Below are 19808 nucleotides of genomic sequence, written 5' to 3' on the forward strand. Positions count from 1 at the left end.
ACTCAGCTCTTGATTGACTTTAGGTATTCATTCAATCGGTTGCACTGTGCTCCGTCCGCATTGGATGGTGTATAAAAAATTAAGTGAATGAGTAAATAAATAAATAAATACAAATCTTTGCAATTTAGCATTATTCATGTATAGTGAGTACCTGGTTCTGTTTGTACCTCATGATAAACGTGTCTCCCGAAGTTTGTATCAATTGATAAAGCTAGTATTTGGGGATTTTTTTTTTTAATATTGTTATTATTATTATTATTTTTATTTAAACTGGTGATGGTGTTAAAAACCCCAAGAATCTTTTTTTTTTTTTAGGTTTTAGGCTTGTTACGGTCCCCAAAACATTCTCAAAAAATATTGATTACTGTCAAACTAAAACATAAAACAAAGATAATTACTTGTTTGTGTATTTAAAACAACCACAAAACCTCTGCTAGGTTAATGCTAACACACAATTAAAAGTGCCATTGATGTTTACTATCCATAGCCATGGTGTTAAACCTTTAACTGATATTTGAATACATACAGAACACATATAGACAGACAATATAACAATACTCTTGGCCGTATGTTCTTTACTCCATGTGACAAACTTACTGCAGTTTAGCGAGTCACTTACAGTAGTTGTGACACTTTTATTAGTTTTTTTTTTTCTGCATGCTTGTTTTAAACTGCCCCGGTGGACACATTGTGCACAACAGAAGGTGCAACAGAAGAAATGAATTAATCATGATGCACAAACCGATTAATTCTTTATTCTCTGTAATTATGTTACTATGTTTTATTAAGTAAAATATTAAATGTTGCTATATTGCTATAGTGCTATACTATATTCATATAGCATTCATTTAAATTAATTTAAATGGGGACAGGTGAGCTCTAAGGTTTTTTATTACTATTATGAGAGTTGCCATAGAACAAATTAATCTTGTATTTCAAGGGGCTTCTGTACTGAGAACAGCATGTGAGGAAAGTCTGCACTGCATAGAAAACAGGACAGGAGTATTTTCCTGGAGTCTTTTGAAAAATAAATAAATATGCACTGTATTATACCTTGCCTTGACGGTTGACAGGCTGTTTTAAAAAAATAATGATAAAATCGGGAAGCTAAAAGAGATTTGTTTTCTTCCTGCCATATAGGTCAGGTTCAATAAACTTGTCACAAAAAAGTGACAAAAAAAAAGATGCATATCGCTTTGGTTTGCTGTCACTTCCCCTGCTTTTTACTTGCGTCCGTGAACGAACAATTGGACAAGACGTATTAAAGTTGACCTTCTTTTTTGTTTCAAGTCGCTGAGGACTCTTTCTTCTGTCCGTCATCTGACGGTGTTTCATCCCAGTCTTGTCAGGATTACAAGATGGCCTTCTCGTGTGCCTTGTAGGAGATGCCACCAAAATCATTGTCCGCTGGTGAACTTTGAGGTGATGTCACCACTCTTTTTGTTTGGCGAAGCAGTAGCCCTGGTGCTTAAGTGGCGCGAGTGGGAGAAAGTTTGTTTGACGGTGCTTTTTTGATCGCCCACTGATCAATGGGGAAGCCCAAGGAAATTGTCGCGAGACAAGTTGGGAATTATTGTAGTGGCATCCCTTAACAACCACAGATGAGTCATTTCACATTGTGACTTTTATCAGCGTCTTTATGGATACACTGATGAAATAAAATTGAACATTATGTGCATGCTTGTTGTGTTTTAATGGCACCTTAAAGCCAGTAGAAACCGTAGCTAGTCTCAAAGGAATTGCGAGGATTTTAGACAATTAAAAGTTGTAGTTGCTTTTCCTTACGTTGCGAGATGTGTGGCATTTATCTATCAAATTCTTTGTGACAGCGTCTTATTAAAGGCGGCTGTGCGAGCTGACAGCAATCTGCTAAGAATTCTCACGTCGAAAACACGAGTGACACTTTTCACAGCGCGCCGTCTTGATTTTTTTTTTCTTTTTTTGTCGTGCGTGACCTTTTTCTGATGCGACGAACGCTTTCTTCTCCCCCTCCTTCACACGCGCTAAAAGTTAATGGGACCCCGGGGACGTTACTTGTAACAACCATAATACCTCATGTGGTGATTAACGTTGTGTTCATTGCGATTTCTCTTTTATTATAAGCTTCACTCACCGGACACTTCACATCTGCTCTACTTGAAGAATTTCAATATTGAAGAGCTGGATCAAAAATGTCTCCACCAAGAAAAAACAAAAGTAGTTTTTGGTGTTATCCACCTAGCTAGCAAACAAATCTGCAGCAATTTGACATATTTGTGTTTTATAGTGTTATGGCAAAATGATGTGGGTTTGTTTTCTCCAAAAAGGAAGAATCAATGTGATTGGTTCCATGGAGATGAGTGGATCCTATCCCATTCCGGCTGTGATGCGTTCACTCCGGGCATATACTATTTGTTTAAGATGTCACAGATGACATTTAACACTCACCGATAACGGGGGTCTCTCTCTAATGCTGTATGCCTCCCCACATTCTCATACACAGCTTAAACGTGTGAATAATAGCAAGGGAGCTGTGCAGTGTAGGACAAATGAGCGGTAGAGACAATCAATCACAACTTCAGGAGTTTATCGTCGGGCTTGATCATTTAGAAACTCTTCTCAACACCCAAATGAGAAAACGGGGGGACGCTTGATTCATTCGTCTTGATCCCCCTCCGGATTTAGACAGACGCCGTCTTGTCTCTTTTGCTTTGTTTACCCTTAACTTGTGCCCCGCCTCTTATCGTTCTTCTCGGCTGAGATAATTTCCAAAGCAGCGGGGGTGGCATTCGCTCAACGACGCAGAGAGAAATGACGCATCGGGACGCGCGCCAAATGATTGATTCTCAAGCCGCTATCGCTCTCGTCGGATCGTTTTACTCGAGGGGAACATGCCAGCTCGTAACAAAAAGGTTCCAGCAAAGGCGAAGGGCGGTGTCTTGCTGTGCGGTGTTCATCACGGGCCTGTTTCACGCAGGGAACCCCTCAAAAGTGGCCCATCGCAGCCGTAGCACAAAATCCGCAGATCCTTGAAAAGTCTTAAAAGGCATTGAACCCATCTTTCTAAAAATAATGCCTTAATTTGCATTAAAATGTCTTTGTGATAAGTAGGATTTTATGAGTGTAAATAGTCTCAAATCTCAAAATAAATAAGTAATATTAAAAAAAAAAAGAAAAAAAAAAGCCTGTGCTACATTAGCAGTTGTCTGGTTTAAAATTACCATCACATCTATGCTAGCTAACTCCTGTTAGCCCATCTATAATGTTTCACATTGTTAGCATGAAGCTACCAATTCTTCATTAGAATACATTTTGTTTGGTGTACCATTTTAGTCTTTAAATATATATTTCATTCTCCTTTGTTGAGAGTTTTAAATAAAACAAAAACATGTCAGTTGGCGATGTTAGTCACGGCAGCGCAAAGACGGCAGCTGAGGCACTTAAAAATATGAACTCTCCGCTTTCACTTCAGTGAGCTCCATCAATCAGCGGGGTTAAACAGTACCACTAGTTAGGGAAAGGACCATAGCGCCATAATGACACGCAGATTTTATCCGACTTGGAAATTGAATGTAATCAAGGGTCAAACGCTCACACTGTCGGAATTAAAACCGCCATCCATCATTGACGTCGTCACGCATCTCCGCCGTATGATGGAGCGTTCCATCGCTCTTCCGCCCTAATTGGGCTAAATGTCGGGCGAGTTAGTTGAGTGGCAGACAGCAGCTGCTCCATGATTTGTGGACAGATGGTGGGCGGCACTGAAGGTCACTGCGCCGACTCTTGTTTATGCGCTAGCGTGGCAGAGATGCTGTCACTTTTTCTGATGATGTATAGAGCTGCCGAGCAAGGGGCGACGGCCGGTGCGCTTTTTGACACGATTGAACATGTGAAAGATAAAATGGTGACTGGTAGGAGGAGCCCCTGATAAGGTTAAATTTAGTTATTTTTAAATACATAATGCCTGGCTACAGATGGACCATGACGTGTTTATTGCAGGGATATGTTCCAGATCCATGACACAGTTGGGGAAAATCTGCCAGATGCAAACCATATTTAAAAAAACATGAGAAAACTTTTAACACAATGAAAATCCATTTTAAGGGGAATAATCAAACTATGGTGTCCACACAAGATGACAAATAATCAAAATGTTTATAGCCTCACCCATCCACCTTGTGTATGAGCTTCAAGTTTGGGCAAAACGGTCTTCTGAAACCAAAATGGCAGACTTCCTGTGTCTGTTTCGGCATGGGTCCTTCACTGTTTGTTGTCGATCTACTCATGAATATGATTTTTGGCACTGAATGTTGAAAAGGTTTGTTATCTGCCTGTAACTCCATATCATGATGTAGTTAGACTGTGTGGCTATTTGATGAAATCAAATGTGAGTATTTTTGGCCGGGCAGGGGTTGGTTGGGAGGAGGGCGTAGAAGGCCAGATGGTGTCAGATGGCATCAGGTTTCTCGCGCGGTACCAATCCAAGTGGAAACAGATTCCCCCCCGAAGGAGGAAAGTGAGGCAGACGTCATTCCTGGAAGTCGTGAAGGGCAACGTCGGCAAGCTTCAAGGAGCTGCTGTTTAAGAATGACCCATTCGGCTTTATTATTGAAAATGGAGCATGTAGTAAAATGACATGGAAACCAAAAAAGTATTTCGACAAATTGTGTCTCGAGGCGTTTGTGGTGTTTACTCAACTACAGATGGGGGCGGGGGTGACTATTCACATTACATTTGATGTTAGGTGAAGAAGAAAAATAAAAAGGGCTGTTATGGGTGAAATTCACTGCCGTCTTGCACATATGGAGTCCATTTAATTATTCCCAGCAGGTAAACTCAGGAGCAAGCAGCACTGGTCGAGACTGACTGATGGCTATACATGGCGCAGTACCGCACACTACGGATGGAGAGGTTGATGGATGGCTGGGTGGATGTAGATAAGAGAGCAGTAGGATGGATGCAGCCTGAAGTCCAGGAGAGGCGAAAAAAAAAGCAAAAAAAAAAAGCTGATGATATAGACGGGCAGTAATCCCTTCACGCTGACAGCGGCTGATTGAACCCGCTGTGTTTTTGGAAATTGTGTGCCGGGGGATCGCCGCTTTCACCGTGCCAGCGATGCAAACAAGAGATGGAATTATAGGGGTTGTGGTGAGGAGTGGAGAGCTAAAAAGAAAAAAAAAAGGTATTAAAAGCAATCAGCACCAAGAGCAGCAAAGAGGGGGAGATCTTCAGGATGCATGCAGCGAGACGGGGAGGGATAAAGAAGGAATACTCCGATGGCTGGGATATTGATGACAGCGCAGCGGGGGTTTTATGGTAAACGCAGGCGGGCATAAGCAGGCTAAGAAGCAGGGATCAAAGTCGAAATGCCTCGTGAGGGGGAATGATAGTAAGAAAACGCCTGTGTGGAGATTTCCACTGGGATTCATTGTTGTCCGTTGGTCAGCAAGGGCCACGTTTGTTGTACAAGCTCGTCTTTGGAATCATATTAAACAATATGAGCAGTGAGAGCGGGGATCAAAACAAAAATGAAAAGGCTTGTTATGGAGAATTGCCGCAAAGTACAGTGTAGAAAAACGGGAGAGAGAAAAACAGGAGTCAGTGTCCGACACAACAAGGCTCACGTTTACATACTCCACAATTATTATTATTCTTTCTGATAGACTGATAGTTTATGTAGGTGCTGCTGTTTTGGTTAGCAACGGCCCAAATCAATTTTGTTCTTGAAGAATTTGGCTCTTTTTTTTCCCTTTTTTTCCTTTTTTTTTTTTTTTTTTTTTTTTAACAGTATTTGGAAACAATTAGAGGATGCCAGTTGTTCACAAACGGATACGAGAGAACTGACACATGAGCTCTTCTGAATTATGTTTGCTAACCAGAATAAGGCAAAAAAAAAAAAAAACTCAGGAATTAGAGCATGGAGTTATTCCATATTGTGAATGACTCTCCCTGCCTCTGCCCCTGCCCTAGTCTCTAAAAATGAAAAACATTTTTGTCTCCCGTCAAATTCCATTCAAATAGGTTGGGTCCTTTTTTTTTTTTTTTAATGCAAATTGAGTTATTGCTGACCCAACTGTTTTTAGAGTGAAGCCACACTGTAAAATATTTTGGTAAAAAATAACCTAATACGGGTCAAAAAGGGAATGAGCAAGGCTTTTTTTGAGATATTAACTTAACTACCCGTATTATTTTTTTTATTTTATTTTTTTTCCCCAAACTGTACTTTATTTTTATTTTATTTTTTTTTTAAGTTTAGTTTAGTCTAAAGCTCATTTTTTTAGGGTACAATTAAAAAAAATGTTTTGTGGCTTATTCATTTTGCCTACTTTTTTTAATGTTGAATGTAAACCACCAAAAGTTGGGTCAGTCGCTTTTTGACCCCTGTTGGATTATTTTTGATGCAACTGTTTGAGAGTGATAAGGCTAATCTTACACTGTGCAGACATTCATCTCTTGACACACAGTCACTCTACCATGTGTATGAGCCGTGATTACCACCCAGTGTCTTAAGGCCAGAAGACAAGTTGAGACAGTGGCGGTTGGGGAGGGTGGAGAGCTGGTACGACTGCGGCAAAAGGTAAAGAAAAGGGCAAAAGTGTGGCCCGCTGATGTGATGTGAAACGGCACCCACACACACTGAGAACTCCATCTTGTGGGTCAGTGCTTGGGCGCTGAAACACAAGTTCGGCCTCCCCCGGTTGCAGTGTGCAGTACAAGTACACCACTAAAGTGCAGCTGGATGGAAACGAAAAAAAAGAAAAAGAGAATTGCTGATAGATTAACTCCCGTTGGCCCCACCTTGAAACCACAGTGGTAAAGTCAGTCCCTCCACCTCTCTTGTGCCCTACCTGTATGTGATAGCACAAACACAACAATACCTAAGGGGATGTTTCCTAATATAACAAACCACAGCGGTGTCCATACAGAATGCAGCAGGAGTCGGTGCTGGTGTCAGGCACTTTCTCACCTTCTGCAAATTGCCAAGTTGCTATCCGACTGACGCACAGCCATTCCGGGTGACTTCATGCCCTGAGGTGTGAAAGCAGCTTGCAAAAGTCCACAAGGTCTGTCCTTAAGTAGCCCAGGCTATTATGGTGATGTCGCCACAGGTGGATGAAGTTGACGGTTTTGTCTCAATCTTGCTTTAAAATAATATCGGAATTACAAGGCTGACCTTTTTCCAATTGACAGACTTATCGTTTGATTTATTTTACTGAACACTGCCATCTTAAAGCAGTACCTGTCAGGTACTGCAGGGGTCGCCAACCACCGACTCAGTCCAGTACTTCGCCGCAGGCCATTTTCTACGAGAGGCTGAACATAAGATTTATTGTCATCGGAGTCTGAAAGAAATTTCCTTTTTTTGACAATCAGCAGGTGCGATATGGGGGGGAAATCAGCCCACAGGCTAGCAAAAATGAGACACAAAAACAAATGAGTTTGAAGAGCTTGAGTGAAACTTGAATGAGAATGAAAGGCTTCCAAGAAAAGAAACAAGGGATGTATTGAAGAGACAATATCGACAGTTCCACTTAAGTTATTTAGATTGCTGAAATAGATGAATCCATCTTACCTTCAGGAAAAAAATTGTAAATACTCAAGCTCACAATACCGGAGAAAACCCAAACAAGTGTGGGAAGAACATGCAAACTCCACATGAGAAGGAACTGAACTTCAAAACCACAACTGGTGAATGGTTGTTCAGTTCTAGGTTATTTTAACCATGGGTTAACCTGTTAAATAATTAACCCGCTCGTTACAAATTAAATATGTGTTGTAAAAAACGTAGTTGCTCACGTTGTTAAAGTAAACCCAGTTTTGAACGGTACTGTTAAAGTTAATGGTCAGTTAAATCTACTTAAACAGTCATAAAAAATAATCGAACACAAACTAACTTGCTTCCCACTACAAGACTGTGCTACTGAGATTAACCCATACTTTTCAAAATACCATTCAGAGATAAGAGCAATGAATAAAGCTTATTTCAAGGCAACATTCTGTCTCATGAACATTGAACACATTTCCTAACATTTAGCATTTGTTACTTTATATTGCTGCACGTCTTCAATACATTTGACACAAGCTAAGACTGGAACCTCACGCTTAAATCCTGCCTTTTATTTTCTCTTCCTTTTCATCCCACGTCTTGTTTTCTTTTTCCCGACCTGTTCCTGTGATCCCCGCGTCTATTCCTGGCTCGTTCTGTGCTGTACTTCCTGTCTGCCGTGCGAGTGTGTGCGTCTGATCTGTTGATTGTGTTTATGCTCTATATTTGTGGGTTGGGGGGTGGGGCATCGCCACCCTGAAGGCACCACCCCCTGCGGCCGCCTAGAGGGCGTCGGCCTCGCTGTCGATGTACCCATCAGCCAGTGCAGTTTGACGCTTGAGTTGTTTCTGCCGGGAAACGTGAAAACTGCACTTGCTGTTGTCTTTGTTTTGTCTAAGAATGTGCTGTCTTCCTGATTTGCCGCCTTAATGTCTATATCTATAAATTATCGAGGTATAATTTATATTCACAGTTGAAAATGGTTTGTTTCAACATTGTATCTTTTTTTCCACTGGGGCACCAATTTAAGCAGCAGTTGCTAACTTTTAACTGATGCCCTAGTGCAGCAAAAAGGTTCCAATGTCATCCGGTGTTTTCCCCCAACCCCGTCCTCTGTATAAATTGTATGTTTATAATTTATACCGTGTGCACAGCGCCGATCCATGTGTCTTTATCTGTTATACAGCAAATCAGTCAATTATCACAGTCCTTTTTTAATTGAGGAGAGAGTGTCAAATGTCATTTGGGTGTCGACCACAGGAACTGCAGCCTAACCCCCCCTTACAGCAAAATCTGACATTAGCAAATGATCATTAAGAACGATTGGCAATCCCATTTCTAACATTGAAGCAGTATTGGGAGAGAGAAGGCGGGGCGTTGGGCTGTCTTGCCTGCTTGGTGTAGTGGAAATCAGTTTCCCATTCCATTTTTTTCCTGAATTGACCCACCCGTCTACAAAAAAAAGAGAAAAAAATCCGCCCTTCAGTCCCTCCTCCTCTCCCTAACCCAGGTTTTTCTATTTGTCACTCTGATTTGATTGACAGCTGAGGACACATGTGGGGGCACTGTGCGGGGCGGCAGTGGGGTGGTGACCAGTCCCGGTTACCCCGGCAACTATGGTAACCAGGCCGACTGTACTTGGATCCTATTGGCCGAACCCGGAGACACCATCTCTGTCGTCTTTACAGACTTCCACACTGAGGAGAAGTATGACTACCTGGAGGTCGAGGGATCCGAGCCCCCAACCATCTGGTAAGTGGTGCTTACTGTTACATTGCTTAATGTTATGGTTGGAGAATTGATATGTTGAAGATGTAATGTTTTTATATGTAGTCAAATATAATTACCATCGGAAATGTATACGAGCGATAGGGACTTGAGTAATTGTGACTTGGACTTGAGTCGACTTGTTTTGGTGACTTGTGACTGGACTTGACTTGACTTGACATAAACTAGAACACTTGAGACTTGGGCCATGACTTGATTTGAAGCATAACAAGGTGCTATATATGCCTACAAGTTAAGTCACTTGATCAATAATATCATGATCTGACCCAAGCGGTCTGACTTGATGAAGACCAGATACTGTAGTCAAGGACTTGACAAAAAGACTTGAGACGTTCGTAAGACTTGCACATTGGGTGCAATGAACTAGTTGGTGCAGAGGTGTTGGAATATGGAATCACATGGCATAATTTATTTATTTATATTTTTCGAACTATTTTGCTGACTCCTAAGTTACAGCTTGTAGACCCCAGAGGATCTGGGAACCTTTCTTTAAAAAAATAAAAAAATAAAAAATAAAATGAAAAAAATAAAATAAAATAAAAAAAACACTGAGAACCCAATTTTAATAACAATCAGAATAATCTCTTCCAAAATCAAATTAAGGCCATTTGAATTTAACTTTATAGACATTTTTTTTTAAACATTTAATCTGTCTATTCATGTAAAACTAGGTCCTTATTTGTGACATATGTCCAAACGTTATTGACGGGGTGTGATTCCGCAATGAGCCTCACATATTTTAGTTCCAAAAGCACTTGGCACTACCTTTTAATGACAAATTACAAGGGTGCAGTGAGACACATTTATATGTTTAAGGCCGTATCGACCTGTGCACCTTTTCTAATGATCTGCAAATTGTCACCACAGCTTTGTAGATTTCAATAATTAAAAGGGTCAGATTAGTTTTACAATTAGAACATTTTGAGGTTGGTATGCATGTGTATCAAGAGTAAAACATCCCAAGAAGTCATTCCTCAAAGATTGGTCTTTGTTAAAAAAAATAATAATAATTCAGCGTAAAAATGATTTACATTCAGGAACATAAAATGCGCAGATTTTTGGAAGGCACAATGCTCGGGTAAATATGAAGATTTCCAGGGTTTCTTCAAAGATAAACTAAATAATAGTGTTGAAAGCAAAAAACAGCAGTTTTATTCAAACCACATGTATGAGATACACGACCGCAAATTGCAAAAGTGTTGTTGACATTAGATTAGCATTAGCACAGTGGTGAAGTTTGATGACTCACCATAAAACCCAAAACTCGTTTTGAGAGTTTCTGATCTCATTAGACGATGCAGGCGTACTGTACTTAATGTGTATTGGATTAAGTGAGCCTACTTGAATCAATCTCCTGACACCCACCTTGCAGCCAGCTACCACTTTTTAGCCTTATAACAGACACAATCCTGTGTTACGGCTCACTCATTTCCCCAGAAACGATAAGTCACGCCAACTGTGTGTCAAAGTCCACACCGATCTGGCTGAATGGACTACGGCGCACAACTGAAATCCCCCCTCGCATTTATTTTGCAAATATGAACTTTTCAACCCAATTCCAGACGCAGGCTCGGTAGAGATGTGAGAGTTTTTGCGTAGGGAGTAAACTAACAACAGCTCCCCGGAGACATCAGCACATCCCGTCCGCTGTTTTAGCCTGAAAAGTACTCACTTCTCTCTTTATAAAGAATCGTGTCAACACAACATTTATGTGTGCAAACTGCAAACCTGTTTTAGGTGAAAAATACAGCTTGAGTGACAGGTTTCCATTCAATAAATGTTTCGACAGCATTCACAGATGGTAAAAACCAGCATGCCCCCAGATTTTTCTAAATAGTGGCTAGGGGTCACACATAAACAATATTACTATATTATTACATTTTAGAAACTGCAATAATCGAGAGAGACTAAGCAGAACAATTAGTCTTATAGCTCCCCGAGGAAACAAAACAAGGCATACATATTCTCAAAGTGTGGTTAAGACTCCCTGTTTCTGAGAGACTTTACATGATTCTGTAAGTGCTGCTGTTTTGGTTAGCAAGAGATCAAATGATTACACCAATTATAGCTTAATACTACAAAAGGATCTTCACAATGTGTTTTGGTGCTGCTGTTTTGGGTAACAATAGAGAGTTCAAATGGACTCTTCTGTTAAACTATAATTTGCAAAATATACATTGTTGGTATTGTATTTGTATTGGGGCCCAGTGTCTATTTACTGGATGGCAACTATTAAACGACTTAAGGTATTTATTTCTGTTCATCATGTTTTTTAGATTTTACTTGGTCTGCCTTTCTTTTCTCAGCATCCTATTATGCCTTTTTCCAGCTGTAATTATTTCAGGGACTCTGACTGGCAAAAACAGCATCACAGTTAAAGCTTACAGTTCCACCTGTTGCTTTGGAAGTCTGCCAAAAACGATCCGCTTGGGTACCAAGGGTGTGTTCGGGGACGCAAGAAATGTAGTATTCACAAGGGGTGATGCATATGAGTGACGTGTACCTGCACATGAATGCTAATATGGCCCTAAAATCTGTTCTCAGCCCATTCTGCCCCACTGCCCTCAGATCAGTGACGCTCTAATAGCCTACGTCGTGATTAAATCCACAGGAATGGCTGGTCAATACCCTAATTTGCCAAAATCGATGAGCAGTTGTGGGCTGTGAAATATTATGAGTGAACTTCCTGACAACTCACAAAGGAATTTCCCATTTTCTGCCAAGGAAATCTAGCAGAGCAGAAGCCAGACAGATTTGCCTTCATACTCGGTGAAGCAGCATGTGGCTCATTGCCCAAGATTAAATGTGTAATCTGTGTTCAAGTAAACAATTGTATTTTTTTGTTTAAGAAGCAGCTCATATTTAGTACAAGTGGCAAAGAAGCTGGCATGTTAGTGAGAAGACCTTATGTGCACCTCACGCATGCATGTAAACAGGTGCCACTATAATGTAATGAACATTTTGTGCACCACAATTAGTTGATGTTTGTCCTTTGTGTCCCCTGTAAAAACTGCTGAGGCCTCATGTTGACAAAGCAGCTCTGTTGACTCTGCTCTTCCCATTATAGCCAGCCCGGAATTCTTCAAAAATGCAGCCCCCGTAGGAACATGAAATTTGGTAGCCATGGTTATTATGAGTAGGTGCACAAAAAGGCTCAACAGCCCATGGCCGAAAAGACGAAGGGAGTTCTGCCATTTTGGTTTGAAGCAGCCATTTTGAGGTTACTAATGCCATTTCCAGACTTTTCTTAGAGATTTTGTTCAACTGCTACCAAATTTGAGCCACATATACGAGACATATGTGTGAAGGTAAATAGTGGAGAGGGGGAAAAAAAATCAGTAGCTGCCCATATTAATCAAATAACTCTACAAAGTCAATAAAGTCCATTTCGTTATTCCGTTTTGTCACTGTGACTTGTCCTGGTTCGGCATCTTCCTGTCTAGTTGCATTCTGGCACAAATATCTAGTTGAAACCAGTTAAGACCATTGGGTCAACACATTGTCACATGGGCTAGGCTGGACAGTATAAGACTAGAACTAGTAGAAATCATTTTTGACAAATTACGGCATCCAATAAATAGCTCAACTAAGAATATGTACTGTAGTTTTCTGGTAGTTATTATTAGTATAGCAAGCATTAAAGATAAAAGAACCAGTGAAATTTCCCTTCAGAACTTATATTGGTGCCATGACCCGGATCCGATTGTAAAATTTGGATGTACTGATTTAATCTAGAATCTTCCATTCCAGGCTTTCATTTGTCTTTGACAAGCAAAACAAGGAAAATTGTAAAATGATGTTTTCTTACTTTGAATGTGTTCACAATGAAAAGCAATTACAAATCAAAAGGTGCATGTTTCCCAGAAAGAAATCCAAAATATGCTTATTTAATGCATAAGACTGTTTTCATTTTTCTCTTAGCTCAAGCTGCAGGATTCCAACACGCGACCTTTTTTATTGTCGTCGTCACTGGCTTTTCTCGAAACTGGGTCGCTAAGCTCCTTGTTTACCGATTTCCGCTGGCAAATTGCAGGGGAAGAAGAAGGCATAAGCTAAAATGCTCATTTTCCGCCGACAATTAACAGGCAGCGCTAATGGCCGCCGCCACTAATACCGTGACCGGCTGCGAGAGTTAGGTGTTTATCAGACAACAGCAGTCTTTTGCTCACACAAACGGCCTATTTACATCCACGCACTTGATCTGGCAGCCTCCCTCTCATGCTTGTCTAATCAGTATGCAGAGAGGGGACACTCGTGCCTGCGAGAGGAGTATATCAATATGAGCTAAGTGCCTGTAATCCTAGCCTAACATTGCGCACACACACATACTCAGGCACACACAAATGCAAGTGTTGCATTTTGTTGTTTCACAATCAGTTGCCCTTGAAAGTGTGTCCCGTCTATCTGTTATCTGCCGGGAAGTCGCCCGCTGTTTAGTGATCTTTATGCGCCTCTGCTTGACAGCCCTCCACCTTGCGTGTGATGCTGCTGTCTCGCCACATGTCGGGCTTCCATCATATATTTTTTTTCCATGATTTGTTATTAACATCTCTAGAAATGAGCAGTGACAGGTTGTAGCTGAAGCCAGCGTCGTTGTGGTGACGCGTCGGGGAGTCGGATTGATGGCGGGTGACGGGAAGATGCGACGGTGGTAGATGGTTGACTTGCAAATGATTCCATTCGCCTTCAATAAAACCTATATTTAGTTATTTTCCCGTATTATATAACATTCTTAACTGTCATGCTAGTGTAAAGAGAAGTCAACCACTGCATAATAATACTAAAATGAGGCAAATTAAGGCTGCGAGCAGTGATAAATGGGCCCTCACATTTTCATGGCAAATCCTCGAAAGGAACATCAAACTTTGATTTCTGTGCTCAGCCCACAGACGGGAATGCAGCGTCTGTCGAGGCTGGCTGCTTCACTCCGGCAAATTTCCTTGGAGGGAATCGAATACTTTCGAGGGGAGCGTGTATTTCCCTAAAAAAATATGTTTCAGTTTAAATATGAAGCAGAAGTTTATGTTCGGATCGGTAGAAGAATACAAAAACTTTTGGCACCAGCAAGAAGATAAGGCAATTTTTCACTCATTCGACAAAACAGTCAAGATCAATATTTAACTTTGATTTCCATGCACAGTACAGTGGTGCAAGTTTGGAGTCTTTCAATCGTGTTGCTCTTCCTTGACAGCAAAAATGTGATATTTGGACACTATACTGTAATTGCAGTAAACTCAGTCATATCTATAGAACCACATATACATTACTGCAGCTTACTGAGCTTAGTTTTGACGGTCACCATGTACGCCTGTATTATACTGCCCCTGGTGGCGAAGGTGTACACACCAGAAGGAGCAGCACAACGTCCATTGAATTGAAGCAAAACTTGAAAAAAAGAAACAAAAAAATCTTCATTTTATTCAATTTTGTTATTGTTTCGTGTGTTTTTTTTAATAAAATAGAATATTATGAAATGCTATTTTTCTCATAAAGAAAAAACTACTCTATTTCTTTTATATAGGAGGCTGGAACCAAGGCTGATGCCCTGTATGTATATGACATTTTTGGACAAAACACCACTTTTGGTTTTTTTTGTTTTTTCTTATTGATAAAAATCATGAAACATGGTCATTGGAACAGCTTCAGATGTGGGTTTTGCCTGCCAAAACGAAATGCATACCAAAGTATAAACAAAATAGCTGTCGATGGATAATCCAATTATCATTAAAAAAAACAAAAAACCTAAGGAATTGTGAATTTGAGAGAAGCACAAACTCAGAACAACATTCAGACACAAGAATTGTCCAAGTCAATCATCAGACATGAAGGCTATTGAGCATGCATTTTTTATTTTTTATTTTTTTTTTTAAACCTGCTCAAGAGAAGACAATGGAACAAAGTTGCGGTGAAAACCTGGAAAGGCATCCAACATTGGGAGATGCCAAAATGATTTAACAATTTGGGTGTTTGTGTCATAAATTACAGTTGCACCTCATGTTCTGTCCAACGTGTACAAAATGACTTGCGAACTGGCATAGAAGTTATTTTATATTCTCCTCTCATCCCCAAAAATGAACTACTGCAAAACACATCAGTCAATCGGGGAGTCTCACGAGAATCCATTAGCGCACTATTGGCCAAATGATTGTAAACGGGCTCAGACTGAGACCGTTTCCCCCGGCGGGTTCGCGGCTCCCAACGACCTTCACATTTACCGAACCCACCTTCTGCCTCGCTGGTAGAGCAATCGAGGAGACCATTATGTAGTAATGTGGGAGGTGATGTATCGCCGAGGATGACGTGCTAGCAGGCAGGCGCAAGGGACGGGGTGCGGAATTGGGGTCCCATGGCAGCGAGCTCGAGGCGAGGGGGGGGTACACGAGAAACTCGTCAAACACGGAACGCGAGAATACCGCAATTAGATTACAAGCGTGTAAGCAATTAAGCGTTAATCCGCCGCCATGCGACTTGAATGTAGCTTCTGTACAGGATTAGCACGTGTGAAATTAGGCACAGAATGGCTGCAAACGCGACCCATATAAGGGTCTACTGTCTTTCGGGATCAGCTAATAATTTGGCAAGCGGTGTAAACAGGAAGCAACCATTGGAAGGCTTGACATGTTGCCTATAGGCTAACACACATCAACACTTTGCATTGAAATGGTGCGTTGAAATGAATCAGCCTCTGAGATGCTTCGAAACAGCTTAATCAAATTGCGCAGATAAAAATAAAATAAAAATGGAAATAATCAGTCAGGTGTATAATTAGATTAGTGTATGTTAATTTGTTTGTTGTGTGGATGCAAAAAAAAGTCACGATCAAAACACATTGAAAAGGGAAATGAAACAAAATAGGTCACTCTTAATATGGCGGAATTGTTTCTGACGAGCATCTGATTAGAATAATATTGCACCAAAAACAATACCTTTACTAAAACGTCTTTTTTTAAAAATGAATAAATAAAAGTGTCAGCTCACAGTACACATTTTTTACATTTATTTTTTTTAATTTTTTTTCTCATTGTAACAGGGTGTCACATGGTACTCAAGGACTCCTGTGCTGGCTTTCAAGTTTGATCACTGGGTGCACTATTTTTAAAGCTCGTCCATTTTTTGTAACGAGAGCCTGTCAAGCGTGTCTGTCAATAGCCCACCATCAAATAAACTTAACTTTAAGTCCAGTTACAGATTGCCATTGAATATATGTGCTGTCAACATCCTCGCAATAATTAATTAAAACTCTATAAAAGAAAAAAAAAATGCTTATTAATTGAAATGAACCCCTATGACCTGAAACCAGCTTTGCAATAATGAGTCAAAACAAAGTTGAAATTGGCAGATTGGTCTGTGCAAGTACTGCAACGTGAGATAGAGTGGAAATACAAATGTGCTTGGATGCTTCTTTTTCGTGTCCTGCCAAAAATGTTTTAATGGGTCTCTTGCATCCATTTGGAAGTGTCTCGGCGGAGTAATTATTTGATTAAGATAGTTCTTGAAAAATAAATAATAAAACTTCTTTCTTGACCCCTTGAGAACACCAAACATCAAGTTCTACCATCAAAGATTTTAGCAGAAATCCATGCAACGAGGCCATCAACGGATGGATATGTTTACGGTATTAAATATGATATATTGTTGTACACTCACACCAGGTGTTAGCATGTTAATGTTTTATTGAATCTCATTAGAAACGAATGACAGGGCAATATGTAACATCCTTATTTATCTGCACACAGAACAGATGCAAAACTCATTTTAATCTGCATTTTGTTGTGTTGCTATATGATAGCATTACACATTACTAGGTAGCATCTGTTAATGTATTACCGTTTTTAGCAATAAAAATAATGATGTCATACCAATGCTGTGCAGCTGTGAGAACGTCTTAGCTGGGTTCTGTATGAAAGGCACAGATACAGACATTTTACGGCATTTGTTCGTCCGTTTTGCAATCACTGCATGAAACAGTAGGGATGTAACGATATTCAAGCATCACGATATGATTTTATCACAATCTGAAGGTCACAATATGATAATTATCACGATATTGTGGGGAGGTTGGTGATACAAAAAAAGTTTAAAGTAATGTAGAAAAAATAAGCTCATAGTAAAAAAAAAAAAAAAGGACAATATCGTGCTTTTGTACATGATAGCAATGCTTATAAACAACCTACAATCTCTAATAACTTAATATTGAGGCACTTACTTGCTAATGCAAGCACACATTGAGTACCACAAGCATTTATGTATCCCTTTCATCTGACCATTAGCATTTTAAACATAGAAGGGCCAAAACATGCCTTGTGAAAGTTAAACTGCACTAAAAAAAATAAATACAAATAAAAAAATAAATAAACTAGCCACCAGAGGGTGCTAGAACTGCATAAATGGAAATCAACCTGACTTTTTTTTTTTTTTAAACAGATGCTTTTAATATCGTGTCATGACGGCGATATATTGTGATATCGCGATATCACGATATTGCTATTACCACCATTACACTCACTCGTCTTGCTGTGTTTTATGTCCTCGTTGTCCAGTTTGATACACGCTTGCGTGCAGTAGTGTTTTATGTCGTCTTTCTCTTTCATGAGACGGCGGTGGGAGACACATTTAGATGAGATAACGGGGGTCGGGGTGCGTGCGTAGGGGTCCCGTTGTGAACGCTGATTACCCTCTGCCCACTTGAGATTGATGGCGAGTGACACGCACGCATACACGCACACGCATCCCTCTGCTGTCTGTGCAAACTGATTGATGACAGTTCCACCCAGACTACATTCAGCCCAGCGGCATGCTTCCACAGAGTGTGTAGACTTGTAGGGGTGTGCGTATGTGTGTGGATATCAGTTCCCACCTGTCTTAATTAGCGAAGGCTATTAAGACAGATTGCCTGATTAAATAGCATTCCCCCTACTGTCTAATGAGCGCTCACACAGTGCAAACACACGTGCTACACGTGTTCCATGTAGTTTGGCCAGGCGGTGGACAATGCAGCCAATCAGAAGGGAATATTTCATTATTGGCAGGTAAAACAGTCCAATGATTGGAAAACAGACTAGTCGTAGGACAATGGTGCAGGTAGCAGGTTCTGTTAGCTTTGCAATTAATCGGCCGCCGATTACTGCCCTTGAAACATCTGCCAAAACAATCCGCTGATTATGTTTAAGTTTCCAACGCTGTGAAAGTACCCTGAATGCACTATTTTGCTTGCGTAGCATTAGAAACTTGCACGTGTGTAGCGTATGTTGTTCTGGTTATTCTGTTGTCCCCAAGTGTCCTTTAAGCTGTTTTTAATGACATCCCGAGGGCCCACCAGTGGTCCCGGCAGCCATCTTGGAAAAAGATGGGCTATGCTGGATACTTGCCCAGACATGTTATACATCATTTGAAAGCAGTTTCTGGATATTTGAATGGTGCCCATCTTGTTCAGATACAATCATATCTGCAGGCTCAGTGAGCATTTTAACCCGAAAATCGTAGATGCATTAAAAAACAAACAAACAAACAAAAAAAAAAAAACAACCCTTTCTGCTCTCCTCCATTCCCTACATGTGCAACCCCATCAAAACTGCTCCTCAAACATCCAAAAGAGTCCAGTCAAAGTATTCTAGGATTTTTTGAATTTATTTTTTTTTGTCCACACTGGGTATTTACTCACTAACCCCGGGTTTACACCGGTTGCGGTGCGGTTGTGGTGCGGTTGCGGTGCGTTCCGGCGACGCAAGCAATTAGATTCCATTCATTCGAATGGTGCAGTTTACACCGCTTGCGGGTGCGTTGCGTGTCGACTGTGTCTCAGCTGCGGTGTGCCACAGCCCTTCCGCAAGGATAGCCTATTTTCTATTTTTGCCGGACGCCGCAGCGGTAGGCCTCCGGCAAATGGCAAGCTAGCACAAAACACATCGAGCGGGACAGGAAGACCGACGCAGTTTCAAAATAAATTTCCGGTTACCTTTCAAGATAAAACACTCGCCAGATCCTATTTCGCAAGCATGCTAGCAAAACGTGATGTGGGCGTAGAGGGGCCTGGAGTTAACGTGCGAGAGGGTCATTCACGGTTTAGACACCAGCGAACATGGACGAGGAGAGGTTTATATTGGAGGTAGAAAGCCACAAAATAATAAAAGTCCACCTCTCTTTCTGCTTCTCTGTTGAGCACAGACTTTCTGTGTGTTTGTCGTTGTTTTTAATGCCACATGATCGCGCGCGGTCACGCGAGACACGGCGGGAAGTGGTCGCCGACGGAGCTGCCGGACCGCAGCTGTGCGGAGCCGGTGTGGATTGGCCAAAAAATTGACGCGTCCGGAGCACGCAGTCAAGACACACCGCACCGCAGCCGCACCGCAACCGCAACCGGTGTAAACCCGGGGTAAATCTACGTCATGGGCTACTGCAAGGTGCATCATAAGTTCCAAATTGCACACAAGCATCCGGGTTGACTTGCAGCTCCAGATTGGCTCTATGTAGTTTTTGGTTAACCTAGCAATTCATA

The 19808-nt window shown here is 41.0% G+C and overlaps 1 protein-coding gene across 2 annotated transcripts in view; it reads left to right on the forward strand.

Annotated features, from left to right (window-relative positions):
* The window catches only part of csmd3b (CUB and Sushi multiple domains 3b), a 331521-nt gene that overhangs the window by 190034 nt on the left and 121679 nt on the right, over positions 1 to 19808 (forward strand). For both annotated transcript variants that reach the window (XM_077507458.1, XM_077507460.1), the window contains exon 9: positions 9070 to 9277. In XM_077507458.1, the coding sequence (XP_077363584.1) occupies positions 9070 to 9277 (208 nt within the window). The remainder of the gene's footprint in view (positions 1 to 9069; positions 9278 to 19808) is intronic.

This window comes from Festucalex cinctus, chromosome 19 (assembly GCF_051991245.1).
Source record: "Festucalex cinctus isolate MCC-2025b chromosome 19, RoL_Fcin_1.0, whole genome shotgun sequence".
Classification (NCBI taxonomy): domain Eukaryota; kingdom Metazoa; phylum Chordata; class Actinopteri; order Syngnathiformes; family Syngnathidae; genus Festucalex; species Festucalex cinctus.